The 15,371-nt window shown below is 41.6% G+C and overlaps 1 protein-coding gene across 1 annotated transcript; it reads left to right on the top strand.

Annotated features, from left to right (window-relative positions):
• Nucleotides 1-3: 3 nt before the first annotated feature.
• Nucleotides 4-1,499, top strand: LOC104269889 (ATP-sensitive inward rectifier potassium channel 11-like; the record flags this gene model as incomplete). Its single annotated transcript, XM_009873532.1, has 1 exon — nt 4-1,499. A coding segment is annotated over one exon (825 nt), but the record flags the coding sequence as incomplete, so codon positions are not given.
• Nucleotides 1,500-15,371: the final 13,872 nt, after the last annotated feature.

Genomic DNA, 15,371 nt, shown 5'->3' with positions numbered 1-15,371 from the left:
GTGACCAGCATCCACTCCTTCACCTCCGCCTTCCTCTTCTCCATCGAGGTGCAGGTGACGATCGGCTTTGGTGGGCGCATGGTGACGGAGGAGTGCCCGGCCGCCATCCTGGTGCTGATTGTGCAGAACATCGTGGGGCTGGTGATCAACGCCATCATGCTGGGATGCATCTTCATGAAGACCGCACAGGCCCACCGCCGGGCCGAGACCCTCATCTTCAGCAAGCACGCGGTCATCGCCCTGCGGGAGGGCAAGCTCTGCTTCATGCTGCGGGTGGGTGACCTGCGAAAGAGCATGATCATCAGCGCCACCATCCGCATGCAGGTGGTGAAGAAGACCTCCAGCCTGGAGGGGGAGGTGGTGCCCCTCAACCAGATCGACATCCAGATGGAGAACCCCGTGGGGGGCAACAGCATCTTCCTCGTCTCCCCACTCATCATCTACCACGTGATAGACAAGAACAGCCCACTCTACGACATCTCTCCCCTGAACCTTCACCACCACGAGGACCTGGAGATCATTGTCATCTTGGAAGGGGTGGTGGAGACCACTGGCATCACCACTCAAGCCAGAACCTCCTACCTGGCGGACGAAATCCTCTGGGGCCAAAGGTTTGTGCCCATTGTGGCAGAGGAAGATGGGCAATACTCAGTGGACTACTCCAAATTTGGCAACACGGTGAAAGTGCCCACCCCTTCGTGCACTGCGAGACAGCTGGAGGAGGACAAGAGCATTATGGACACGATGCCACTGTCTCCTAAAGGCACAATAAGGAAGAGGTCTGTCAAGCTAAAGCCCAAGTTTACCATAAACGATGAGCCTTCCTGATGCCTTTTGACTGGGAAACTGTTAGGGCTTTGTCTGAAAGATCTCGTAAACTCAAAACACTGAGGTGGCCTCTTACTTTTTTTTTAAATTCAGGTTGGTAGCACAAGGTATGTTCTGGTGTTATTTATTGTGGGATAAATCTAAAGCTAATTATATTTTTTTAAAGGTGTGAGAGATTTCAAGCAGCACTGGGAGTAGAAAAATCATGCTCTGCAGCTTTAAATTTCAATTCAGAGTCTCCTATTGCGTGATCATTTTGCATTGATTCGTCTGCAGGTAATGACATATTTTCTCAAAAAATAAATGTATGTTTATCCTCAGAGACTGCAGTACTTAGGGTCCTGCAGTGCCCTCAAGTCAGTTTTTAAATGTTTTTTTTTCTAAGTTGAGCAATTAGTACAGTAAAAAAGGACTATTAGTAACAAATAAAGTAGACTGGATTTAAATTATAACAAAAGGCTCAGGCAATGTTATGTATGACACAAGACCAGATCTGGAAGTGTGTCTGTATTTTACTCTTACGTCTCAAAGAAATTAACTGCTGGATTTTCTTCATCCATATTGTGTTGTATGGAGCCACTCCTACCACATGCAATATGAAATGTATTTGATTATTTACTTTTGTTTATTTTGAAAGCCTTTACACTTCCAAAATAAAACATTCAGGAATACCCTTTCAGACTCTATATTTCTGCTGGTAAGCAGTGCTTTGCCTTCAATAAGAATAGCAGATAGCATGCAACTGATATTAATTATAAATAGAAAAAAAATCTGTATTCTAATTTCTAAAGGAAGAGAAGCAATATTCCCCCTCCCTCCGTCCCCAACCCACATGGCACATGGCAATAGGATACCCAGTAAAAAAAAGAATCTCTCCCTTAGGTCAGAGTGGATTCGGTTAGATAATCAGGGAATATAAATAGAATTGGATGTTTTAAATAAACGGGCAATGCTGAATGCTGAAATTATATCTGCATGGAGGAGGCAAAACCTTCCACTCCTTTTGCCTTTGTAAAAGAAGTCGCGGGGTTTGTGCTTAGGGAGAGGAGGGACGTGTAGTGATCACTTCTGGGATGCTGTGCCACAAAACCTGCTCCTCCTGGGACAATTCCCTTTCCAGTTACATCCTGACCTCCCCGCACAGTCGGTGCCTGCCTTAATTTTTAGCTGAATTAATGACCTGGCATTTACCAGCAAACATGAAGGAGCCATGTTCAGCCCCTCAGTTTCACAGTGACAATAGCAGCATTTCCCCTTAGCACACGCCTGCGAATCCTTTATCTGGGGCTATTATTAACAGCAGTGGTTTTATTTCTACGCAGGGATATTAGGAGATGGCAGCAGTATTAACTACTGTGTGCTGTTAACAGGGCAAACTGCCACTTAAGCAAAAAAAGCCAGTGTTGTCCACATAAAACCTAAATAAGCTTCACAGAGCTGATCCAACACCTGGTCACACAAGCTGTGCAGAGAGGCACCAAGTTACTTTCAACTTAATTACTCAAGGATCTTCTAGTATCATTTTGTGTGTGTTAGGTAGTTCATGACAGATGCCTAAAATGTTTTGTGTTGGCAATAACATGGCAAATTTTTGATGTATTGTTGGTGTAACAATGTGACAAACTTATTCAAAAGTCTGCCAAACTTCAGTATTGACTATAAAATATTTCCAGGCATCTGTATTAAAATGAAATTATGCTTGGGTAAAAATCAAAGGTTGTTTGAACATGATAAAATAGTATATTTTCAATATTTATGTATTTCCATTTTATGAAGACCTGTATCAGCGTTGTCAGACTGGCAGTTAAGAGAGCTGCCTGTTCAGTTTCCAAATTCCCCGTTCTGTGAACAGCTCGGCTGTGTGTTTCACAATGAAAACACACTCAAACTAGCATTAACAAGTTGTCCGCAACAAAAGTTCGGAAAGGCATAGTCTACATTTGTAAGAATAAAAACATCTATTTTTTTTAAATAGGGAACGATTTGATGATTAGATTTCTTCTGTAAGACCGAGCCTAATTTTCCAGCTTTCCTTTTTACCGCCTCTGTTCCATCTCCCCTCTCGTGTCAGAGGGGCACTTACGGTAGAGCTATTGGCATTTCCTATACGCCTTTGTTCCTTTGAATGTTCGGTGTTCTTTAGCACTTGTCACACCACCACTGCTCTATTCTTACAGGAGCCATACGCAAAATACTGGAGCGAGCTTTTCCAGTGACCTGAAATCGTTGACTTCTCCTTAGTGCCTTGTTTCAATGTGTAAGATACACCTTAAGGTCTCCCATAAAATCTCTTCTGCTCTGGGAGCGTTTTAAAGCTCTTTTCAAGATGTGACCTAAATGTGAAGCAGTTTCAGCAGCACTACCGTGTAACTATTTTCAGGAACTGATGCAAGCCTCCTTTTTCCTCAGGGAAATCTGTGCTGGAGAGGTAGAAAATTCTCTTTGTTCACTGTGAGTTGGGAGGGGAGAGACAGGAACAAACAGCTCGCATTCAGTGGGCTGCTTTCAGGACCACCTTCTATGCCACTTACTGTGCAAGAGTCTGCCTAATTTTCTGAAGTCTTGCAATAAATAGGCATCATAATATTATGAGGAAGGCAGGATTCGTACTATTAAAATCACCCTAGTGAATTATTTCAGCCAATGTGTTTGTGATTTTGAATCTCAGGATTCTTGTCATTTTAAATCTTTCTGTTCTTTCATCATTTTAAATATTCAGAAGCCTTTCAGGGGCAGAGCAAGGAAGAGTAAGTGTGTATTTTATATTAGGGATATTACTTCTTTGTGAGGATCCTTTCATATTGTCATTTACAAAGTATTCGGGAACACAGATACCTGAAATTGTTCCTACAGTTGTACTTCGCTGACCGCCCCCATTCTCTGAAGGCAGGTTCTGAAGAAGGCATCAGCGCTATCTGTCATTTGGTGGAGAAAAGTCCTCATTCTTAGCAAAGAGCAAATGCTACGTTTTCCATAGTTGAAGTCCAAAGTGAGTGGGCTTTTGAACTTTCTCTTTTAGCCTACGTCTGGTTTTTTGGTATGTGGTATTGCACTTGGGGTCCTGCCAAGCAGTGGAGGGGAATAAGCTGGGGACACAAGAGGTGGGAAGCTGTAGGTTTCGTAGAGACCCGCTGCTGAGTTTAGGGTGTGATCCTATGCGTCCATGGGAATTGCCTTTCCTGTGCCTCAGAGTCCAGAGACCATTACTAGTTTATACTCACAGTTTACGCTGTTCAGTACATTCAAATTGGAGTTTTTTAAGCTGTTTGGACAGACAGAAGGATCAGAGATTATTAATCAGAAACAGAGACTGGAGAACACTTACGTTATATGCCATGGGTTTTAAAATACTTGGTAGTGACTGCTGGTGAGAACATAGCCACTGGTGTAGCAGTTTGATGTTGCATTTCCTAATGACATCAAGTGACATATGTAAACAAAATCCTAGTACAACAAGATCTGACTTTGTCTCTTTATCCTCCAGTGTATAGCAGGACAATGTCCCTATAAAATAAATACAAACCAGAAGTGAACTCAAGAGGTTGCAAATTAAGGCAAAAGAGGGTCAGGGACACCAATTAAGTACATTTGAAAACCACAAGTGACATAGTGGGAAAACAATTTCAAGAAGTAATAAACTATTTTCTTTTCAAGCCCTTCACACCAGCAAAGATGTGACAATGCCGAGATGAGAGAGGGGAGACCTAAAAAGCAGACATGAGAGGCTGGTATAAAAGTTTTTAACAAGGCCAGGGTTTACACACTAGCATAGATTTGCAATGGGGTCAATGTTAAAATTCAGTCTGCCCTGCAAGGCGAGACTGCAGGCTGGACATGATCAGCATTGCTCAATCCACTGGGTAAATACTGCTGCGTGCTGAGCAAGGTACGAGTCACAACAGAGCCCTGTTGGAAGCAGTGTTAGGAGGGCTTTGTGGCAACTGAGTCTTCTGGTTAGTTATTTATTAATAATTATTAATACCGACCTAATGAATAATTATTAGTTCTTTGAAAACTGAATTTGTTTATTCCCGTTTTCCTTTCTCTTCCACTGTTTCTTTGTACGTCAGTCACCCCTGAAGGTAATTATTGTAGGTCTGTTAGATGGGATAAAGCACAAGCATGTTTTGAGAAGTAAAAAACAAAAATAAAATAGATACTAGAAACACCCAAACCTCTGTGAAATTGCCAAGCTTGCAACTTACACAGTGGTTCCTTGCACAAAGCATGGAAATACCTATTCCTGGAATATTAATAAGCTACCACAGGTTATTCCCTGTTATTCATTTTGCAGGTGCCTGTGGAAGGGAAAGTGGCTTAGCTCTTCAGGTTAGAGTTGAGGGAGAAGAGAAGAAGGTTCAAAACCACTGCATTTTAGGCTCCCTGATTATACCTTCCTCTCTCCCCGCACATCATACAGGTGTTGCCACTAAAAATGGGAAGGATCCTTGCTCTTTGCAGTGCATGTTCCCATGTGGCCCCACATTCATCCTGGGCCAGCTGCCCCATTCCAAGGTGGACATCTCAAAGTTGACAGCCCTGACCCAAGGTTCCTGGAAGGCAATAAAAAAATCCCACCCATTTCAGTGGATTTTTGGATCAAAGGACATAATCTGCCAACCTGATGAAAGCATGTGCTGCAGCAGAAAGAGGGATGTAATCGGCACTGCAGCCCTTACTCAAGGCAAAGCTGCTGTTGGAGGTGAGAAGACCCTTGCATGACGGCGGCCTTGGGTAAGCTGGACCAGAGCAGGCAGCGGGACGGGTGCTCAACGTGGCTGGTCCTTGTCTAATTGCCAGTAACAAATAGTGCACTATTTTTGATTCAGCAACAGGAGAGGGATACGTGATATAAACCTCCACAGCCCTCCAAGGAGAACTATTAAAAGAGCAGAAGACATTCTTGAGAGGCTGCAGACACTGCTGCCTCCATCCTGCTCTTAGCACTGCTGGGTGCCTACAGAGGATGATATGCTGCATGTCTTTTTCTGGCTTAAGCCCTTATTTTAATACATAGTGTGATTTCAGAGAATCATCACAGGAGAATGACTCAGTTTAAAAGTGATGTGACAACCTGTGATCCTGACTTACTGAGTTTAGATGCAGATAGCAACTCTAACCAGCTCTCTTACTGCAAAGTGATTAAATAACCATTCCCACCTGAACTGGAGGAGCCCTAGAGGCCTTATGATGGTGGCCACACAGAGGAACATGTCTCCTCTTTCCTCCGTTTGCAGGAGCTGCAGCCTGCCCAGGTGGGAGGCATCACACATCCCAGATTGTCCCTCTGCCCCTGCTGCTGTGAGGGGGATCAAGCCCTGAGCTGGGAGTAGGGCTGCCACGTGCGATGGCAGGAGGTAGGAGCCATCCTTTCATGGCTGTCCTTGTCCATTTGCTATTTTAGGTGGCAAATAACTGCTTGTTGGTTTGCATTTATGTTTTCTTTGCCCAAGAGAGGGCAGGCATAGTGCGTAAATAGTGGTGTTATTACAGTCATAATAATGTTATGTCTTAGCCGAGCTGAGGCACACACATTGATAGTGAGAATCACCGCCAGCAGCAGGAGCCCTTGACTTCAGTGAGCTTCAAGTCAGGCCCACGTGTTAAATTCTGGGCCTTTAAACGTGAGAGAGCTTGCCAGAAAGTTCATTAGCACCAGGATTTCCCTCTTAGGGCTGGGCATTATTTAGGTTAATGAGGTGGGCAGCTAACCCAAATACTCCCTGATGGTGCCTTTGCTGCAACAGCAATGCTATTTGCTGTGTTTTAAGTCTCCTCCTGGTTTGGCATCTCCTGCAAACATCTTCCTGTGCCTTGTGAGTAAAATCTTGCTTTATTTCTTTTTCTGTATCATGAAAGAATATAGCCCTTGTGCATATTGTCTAAACCTGTCTGTTGAGGCATTTGAATGACTTGAATGTCTATGTCTTGGTCCGAGATCAGCTTTCCCTGTTTGTCAAGTACCCAAAAGCAGGTGGTAGCAAAGTGAGTGTTGTTCTCTCTTCCCAAGGAACAAGTGAGAGTATGAGAGGAAATGGCCTCAAGCTGCACCAGAGGTTTAGATTCGACATTAGGAAATAGTGCTTCACCAAAAGAGTTATCAAGCCTTGGAACAGGTTGCCCAGAGAAGTGGTGGACTCAGCATCCCCAGAGATATTTAAAAGATGTGTAGATGTGGCATTTAGGAATGTGGCTTCGTGGTGGACTTGCCCCCAGATGTGTTTTGTTGTTTGGTTTTTTTTTCCCAGTGGTATTAGCTCTTCTTTAGCTTAAAAACTTGAGAAAAAAGTTGGTAAGATAATGCTTCTTTCATGGGATGGAGGGAGAATAGCAGTGTGATAAGCATGAATATTGGTGTGTTCTTCTCGTTTTGTCTGAACAAAGTGCCCAGAGAGCAGAGTTCTCGTGTAAAATGATGGTAAATTTTCACCTGAGGGTAAAGAAGCTACCCTATGCAGCCATGCCTGGTGATGTTTTAGATGACTAGCACTATGTGGGTGTGCTGATCACTGAGTACAGGAAGGTGGCTTGATCTGAAAGAACCAATGGCTGGCTTCACCGACCATGAAGAAAGCTCATGTTTGCTGAGAATTTATTGAGACTTACAGCTAATAGACAAATATTTTTCCAAAGGCAGTAGCTGTCTTTAGAGATGTCTCAGTAGGAAAAGTATTTTCTCACAGGTTTTCTTCTACCAAGTGTTGCCTGGACAGCCATAGTTGAAATCTTTACACTTAAGAGCGTATCTGCTTTACTAAATGGATGTTTGACAATGATATTTGATTATTCACTTTGAAAAGTTGATCTTTTGTGTTTCCTTCTTCTTTTTTCTTTTTTTTTTATTGTGGCGAAGTCGATATTTCTTTGATTTTTCTTCTACTTTTGTTCATTACTGTACATAGCCTGAAAAGTATGTCCTCTGATGAAAAAACAAAAGATGTGGTTGAAGGGTATTTGCTTCCCCAGTTAGAGAGATTGTGTGACTATGACCAACAGTGCTTGAAAGATTAAGCTGCCTTCTGTGAAGAGAATGTGCCTTCTCTGGGGAAATCCAGACGTCTTAAATAAGATCTAGGGAAATGCTCTGCATCCTCATAGTTCCTGAGGGCCTGTGAGGGAAACGACCAGCTGTTGGAGAACTGAGTGTGGCAGTTAAGGCAGCTACTAGGAGAAAACATACAGTATTACTAAGAGCAATTCTGTGTATTCATATGAAGGTGTCTGCCTTAGAAGAAATGACTGTCACAGCTCTGGAGACTAAGAACACCCAACCTTGTAACAGTGAGATGAAAATTTTGGGGCTCTAGACACTTGCTTAAAAAAAAAAAAAATGTTTTGACACCAACTGTAACCCTACTGACTGTAAATCCAGACAACTACTGTCTTCTAGAAATCAAACCACTCTCATTGCATGGCAAAGCAGTCTGCTTAGCTATAATCATCAGGGGTAGTGTCCACTCAAGAAGCTGCCACCTAAGAGCATCAAAAATGATTCTGATGGAAAGCTCTGCCCTGTTGTGCTTACATACATTTGGAGAAATACAGTGTGTGGAGCCATGTAAGTGCTGTTCTCTTCTGTGGGCACCTGAAACCGAAGAGCTTACAGATCTCCTGGTCCATTAGCAGAATTACTTTCTCTTCTCTCGCAGCATTACATTGGGCGTTATGTTGCATGTTACTCCAGGAGAAAATTTGAACCTTTCTCCCTTGTGGATACTTCAGATAAAAAGTTTAGTATTAACGGTTTGGGATGACAGCCCACAATCTGGTAACTAAAATGCTTCTTCCAAATGCTTCATTCCTATGCTTCCTTTAAACACTAGTATGTTTTGAGGAACTGTAAGGGAAAAAATGGATACATCTGCTTCTAGATGGAAGAGCAAGAAAAAAGACATGACCACTAACTGTTCTCCCTCTTTTGCTCATGAGCTACACCTGATAAGTGCGCTGCATTTACAGTGTAAATGACTGCCTAAAATAAGCTTGAGTTAGCTTTTATCCTTTTCAACTCATAAACAAAAGTCTAGATAATATTACATAATAGTGCATAAAGAGATTTTGTTACTTTATTGCTTAACACACGCAATTAAATTCTCTTGATTGAAGAGCTGCAATTATTTACATAACATTTAGTCCACCACTGCTGCTAGATATGACTGTAGCCAGCAACATCCGGCCAGCCTCCAGAGTTTCTTCTCTGTGAATTTGTGAAAGGGTTTGTCACTGTTTCTTTTTAGTAACAAAAAACCCTTACCCTCAGGCAGTTGGGAAATACTACCGTGAATGTCTACTGATGACACATGAGTGTTAAGTGTGAGCAGGACAACGTATATTAGCCGCTTTCTGAGTCGAACTGTGTCTTTTCAGTTAGTCCTTTGTGGTGGTATGGGAATGCGTTGCACCTAATCCCAGCACTATTTTTTCCCTATGTCATAAGTACTATGTTACGTTCTTGGGTTTTTTAACTTTTTTTTAAATGTTCTGTGCGTACTTGGTGCAACACTGCTGCAACCCTGGCTTTGTCCTGAGGAGCCCAAGGGACATCTGAAACATTTAGGGAATGTCTAGACTGAAAGCTAAGCTATGACAAAGCCCGTACAAGCTGGCGGGCACCCAAGGGGTCGGATGGCACCTGGTGATCCCTGGCCCTCTGTCAGGCTGGCGCCGTGCGGGCGATCAGACAGCTGCAGGATCCAACCTGAATGCAGCCAGTGCCGATCTGTGGTGCCACACAGCAGCACAGATGGCTTTGCAACCTCCAGCCTGCCTGCAGCCACCACTGCCAGACAAAACCAGTACGTTTAAGCAAACAGGAATAAAAGCATAGGAGTGTTGCTTTTGGGAGCTGCAGCTAAAGAACGTAACAGTGGTGAGGAGTACTCCAGTGCTGGCGGTAGTTGTTCATCGCCCTCAGAATAAAACCATCTGCAAAACTGTTTTTCAGTGTGGAAATTGTAATACAATCAAAATAGAAATTTAGACAGTTGAAACTACTTACGTGGCTTAATAGTGTTTAATGGACAGGAAAGCAATGAGTCCAACCAAAAGACAGACAGATGTTAATCCAAAGACCAAGCCAACTAAAATGCAACTTGGGAGCTGTAAATAATTAATGGATAAATTAATAAAGATTACTCTGATGATACCATAATTACCTAAATCTACCCATCAGGACAGATGACTGGCTTTTTTTCTTGTCTGCATATCACAAACACAGTAGACAGTTAAAATACAGATACTTATTTAGACTATGAATAGCATATGTAATTTATTAAGTTCTTGATAATTTTAGAAGCCTCAAGGAACACGAGTGAACATTTAGAGCACTTAATTTTCATCTTTCCTTGTTTGAAAGTAAAATGCATAGAAAAAGAATATTTAGACTAAGAATTACAAAACTGTTGTAGTTGAATGTGAGCCACCGTTTTATGTGTAGTAAGGAGCATAACATTGAACACAGGCAGTGAAACTCTGATCAAAACCTTAGGGCATGCCTGGATGATAACACCCTATTCCTTTATCCCAGTCTTCATATTTAACGTGATGATTTTTATCAGTTTGCTTGTCTATTGATTGGTGATTGTGTTTCCCTGGGAGCTTCAGAGACTGAATGAACTGGCTTCCCTAAACTGACTCTGACATGGAATTTTTACCTTTAGTATTCCTGGGGAAAAAGGCTAATATAAAACAACTTACCAACTACCTCCAAAGCAGCATCAGGAGTGACAATGAGTTGACATCTGTAAAATCCTGTTTGCTTCAGCTGTATTTTTGGCAGAAATAGCAGTGTTGCCTTTTTTATTTCACTAATATGTAGGATCCCACTCCAGGAGGACTGTGGTTTCCAGCTGTAAATGTACACCGTATCTTTTCCTGGACAGTAATCTTGGATTTTTAAATACCAAGTGATTCTCGTATTGCTGTTACACAGTTATGATGTGCTGTACTCGGAGATCAAGCATGGAAGAGGTGTCCGTATTCAGGCAGAGCTTAGTGCTCATTTGCACTTTCAGGGTTATCTTCCAAAAGGAAACAGCGTGATGTTTCTTGTAAAAGAAAAAACATACTTTTGAAATATGGTAGCTGTTGTTTGGCTTCTGAGGGATCATTCAGTTTTCAACATCCTATTTTATTATGCTGCCACGCTGCTTCTTAATTAGCTTTTAGAAATGCTCAATAGTCCTGGTCTGGGACTCCCTCTAGTGAAGAAGCAGCATGCGCTTATGTCAAAACTCATTGTGTATTATGTTGCAGCACTTCTCCGTGGTTCTAAATGCACTGGCAAGGTCTGCACAGCCTGTAGAACAGAGAAACTTACTTCATTGCTACTGAAGTGTCCAGTGCCTTTCTGTGACTGCGTAAATTTCCAAACATACAAGTTTGCACAGGACTCTGCTCCATGGCTGAATAATTTATCCTCTCCTCCTAGGTGGGCTCTGAATTCGTGCAGTGGGGTAGCTTTGTGTGACACACAGTGGAGGTGAAGCACTGCCTGCACCTCTCTCCTACTTTCTCCATAATCACTGGTGATGGAGAGCACAAAAATTCAAGTCCTCTTCTCAATGCAGTATTAACAGCAATGATAAGCTAGCAGGAGAGAGTGTGAAAAGACATATTAGAGGGCAAAGTCTGTATCGTATGCACCATCACCTATAACAAAGAAATGGCTCTATGGGCAGTTTCTTACAAGAGAGCAGCTGTGAGCTGTTCCATGATAAGGAAATGCATGTTTGAGTAAATATATTTGCAACAGAGACTGAGCAGAAGTCACTCAGAGTAACAGCTGCTTGAGTTGATGGAAAAGGTGCACAGAACGGAGAGGTTGCCTGTGTAGTGCTACTCTATCCCTGCATTTGTTGCTAAAAAATATAGCAGGTTTAGAAACTTGCATGCCTCTGAAAAGGTTACTTTCCCTCACCAATGTTGTATTTTACTACATAAACAAGTATTCAGGCTGTTATTGAGCACAGTATTGGCTGGTATAATTATATAAATTGCTACTATTGAATGCCAAGTCACTCTGGCAAGTATAGCTTTTAAGGCATTAGAAAACATTAGGGTATATGATTTTGGTATTTGCTATCCGTGAATGTGTGAAAAATAGGACTCAAGCTAGTTACCTATTTCCCATTATGTAAAAAAAAAAAGTTTGTTTTTAGAAATGTAACTAAACTACAGTGAATGTTGCCATGTTTTCAGATGGGACTCTCAATTCACTGCCTTGGTACAGCTGCCTCATAACTTCAGTACATAACAGATATTTGAGGATGTAAACAAGAAAGTACTGGGGCCAACCTCAAGGCCAGCTGCTGGCATCTGTTACCTGCTTTTGCATAAATTACAAAAGGACTATCCATAGCTCAGAGCTTCACTTCTTCACCATCACAAGTAAATCTTTTCTTAATCAAGATACATTCACAAAACAGAGCAGTCTAACATGACTGGATATGGCATCATGTCCTTGGATCTTTGCAAGAGACATGTTGCCACAGCCATTGTGACCTCCTGGAATGGCTGGCGCATGGCTTGGAAGGGAAAATCTGTTCGCAAAGAGAAAGAAACCTATAGAAAAACATGTCCCTAAACCTGTGGGTGCTTTACCTTCTCCGAGACTTATGTTTTTAATTTGAACAAATCAGGGAAGTGTGTGGCATTGTCAAGAGCTTCCAACGCTGTTGCAGTAGCATTTTAATTAGGTGGGTGTGTATTTTTATGAATATACATAATTAAGCATTCAAGTACCCAATTAGTGAATAGCTATTGCAATGAGGCAGCTGGTGCCAGGGAAGAGCACAAAATACTTACATCTTTTCATAAATTCTTTTTCATGTCTTTCCAGAAAGCAAAAACTGGAGGGCAAAATTTTCTAAGCAGAAATACGAAGTTGTGCATATAAACTAGATCTAAACCCACCTCTTTCCCACCCGCTTAAAATAAAACACTAGACATCTGTCACTGCACTGAGTTTCAGTTTAATCCAGTTAAAAACTAATCTATACAAAGTAGAGGGGTTTCTTTTTTCTTTTTTCTTTTTTCCTCTACACATATTGCACTGGAGGATATGAATTTGTACAACATTGACCAAATCTTACCCCTTCATCCTCCTACTGAAATTCCAGCCAAGTACAAAACTACATCTCTGCATCTTTGTCTTGGAACTGCTGTCTGTATGAAGTTACATCAATTTTCTTGTAATCACCTCCTAAATGAAAAGCAGAGTACAGGTGAAAGCACTGATGCTCATGATAATCCAGTCCCTTATTTATCTGTGATTATAGCTTTCTACTTCCTCACTTAGCTGTAAGCTTAGTTTAATATTTCTTTTTTCAACTTTAAAAAGCTCCTGAGAAATCAGTACCATGGCAGAAACATGCTTTTAGAGGCTAATACTTTTAGACTCTCTTATGGAAGAGAGAACCCAACTAAAAGAAGACACCAGCATCAAAAAGAACACACACATTAAAAAGCAACACATCTGCTAAACGTGTCATATGTAAGCGTGACTTCAGCACACTGCATAACCTTTAAGGCAGATGTTCCTCACAGTGAGATAACTCTTAAGCCACACTTCCGAACTGATCCACTAAAATAGTCTGATGACTTTATTACACTCATGTGGAGAGCTCTTTTAGCCTGGGCCTGAAGAATGAGACTCTTCCTCTGTGTAGGAGGATGAGATGGACAGTACTGAGTGAACGTTGTCAACAGACCAGAGCTGACAGACCGTCTTTTGAAAGGACGTCCACTCAGTCCTTGCTGCCTTTATCGACACGTGATACAGGTACCCGTGCACACAAGATTTTTCAATTGGGTGGACAAGCATGACGTTCTTATTTGGGCTCTCATCTGAAAAACATTGAGGCAACAAACTAAAGATGTGTTCAGTAGGAGTTTCCTAACTAAAGCGTTACTGAGGACTGAGGCTCGGACTTCCATGTAATTTAGGGCAAATAATTGTCAGTTTGACTAAACCTTGATTATTGTTAAGAGATAAACCAATTCTAAGGTTTAAAAAAATGCCTGTTTCCACTTTTAAAAGATGAACAGCAAGTCTGTAGTATATTGGCAAACTCCAGGCCTCCTAATTAACACCGACAAGAACAACATTTAGGTATCAGACAGCAACTGAAGGAAAGATGCACGCTGTTTTACTCTGAACACACCTCAGTGGCTAGCTGAAATGCAAAATGAGGAACATCCACTAACACTAACTCACGAGGAAACAAGAAGTGAAAACTCTGATTTCGTCATCACCACTGACACTACAGAGTGGCAAGCAGAAGCTGAGTTCAGCACCCAAGTTACAACAGTTCTTTACAAAACTAGATGTTTCAAAATAAATGGGATAAGGGGGATATAATGCCCTTCTCCAACAGCAGGGAGAGTCAGGATCTCACAATCAAAATAGAAGAGGCTGCACTGAAACCAAAGCTTGAGCATTACATTACAAAGCATGGCATTACATATCATGGCATTTGCTAGGAGGCACATGTAGCCTGAAGGAATGATTTGTATGGTGGAAATGCCTTCGCACCAAAGGTTTCAGTCCTTGATTCTCTACAAACATCTGTGGCTGTACCATTTGTCCTCTGTAAACTTTCACACGAGATGGGGAGAACACAAAATAAAACCCCCCTCACCTTTTCCACGGCATTTGAGTAATTCCCTCTTTGCTTCCTTCCTTGATCTGTTACCCATCACCACGCTACAACCCCAAGGCCAGGGCTGTGCACTATGAAATGCTACCATTCTGGGCGTAGCTTAACTATTCTCTGGGCCTCTCAGAAAACAGATGAAGGTGTTGAAAGGTATTTTAGTCTCCTGACAAAGATACAATCAAACTGATGTTAGAATTGCATGGAAATGACAAACAGTGGAGACACTGGTTTTGGAAACTAAATTAAAATGTTGACCACTTGTGTAGAGAAGAAACAAACATGGGTAAAAGAAGTCCAATTGTTTAAGTGGTATAAACAAAGGAAATGTGATATGATAACTAACAAAGTGAAACAGATAAGGAAACCTTATTTGTTCCAGCAGTGAGTTCTATTACATTGTGTGGAGAACAAGAATATGCTCAGGCCTGATGAAAGATCCTTAAACGTGGAACGAATATGCCTAGCTTCCATCAATCGAAGTTCTTTAGAGGGAGAAACTTTCCAAATCTCAATACAATGTGTTAGTAATTGCCCTCGTCTTTTTTTGAGTTTGCCTAAAATATTCATGTCTTATTTTGAAACAAACATATTTCTAGAACAGAAGCTTGCCTCTGTTTCTTTGCTCAAAACCCAAATGATCTCCTTTAATGACACTCTCAGTACTTAGCCACAGAACAGGAAGGAAATGCAAAGAATACTTGCCAAGGTGTGTGTGTCTCAGTTCAAAACCAGCATTATACAATCAGAACAATTCATATTTTAAACAAAAAACCCAACATATAAACTCAAGAAAACAAAAAAACAAACAGGGTTTATGCTTTAGGATACTTTCCACCTGAAATGAATGACAAGCAAGGACAATCACACAGCTTTTCAAAGTTATAG

This window comes from Apaloderma vittatum, unplaced genomic scaffold (assembly GCF_000703405.1).
Source record: "Apaloderma vittatum isolate BGI_N311 unplaced genomic scaffold, ASM70340v1 scaffold23317, whole genome shotgun sequence".
Taxonomy (NCBI): domain Eukaryota; kingdom Metazoa; phylum Chordata; class Aves; order Trogoniformes; family Trogonidae; genus Apaloderma; species Apaloderma vittatum.
Note: the sequence above shows the minus strand (reverse complement) of the source record. Positions and strands in the feature narration are given on the sequence as shown.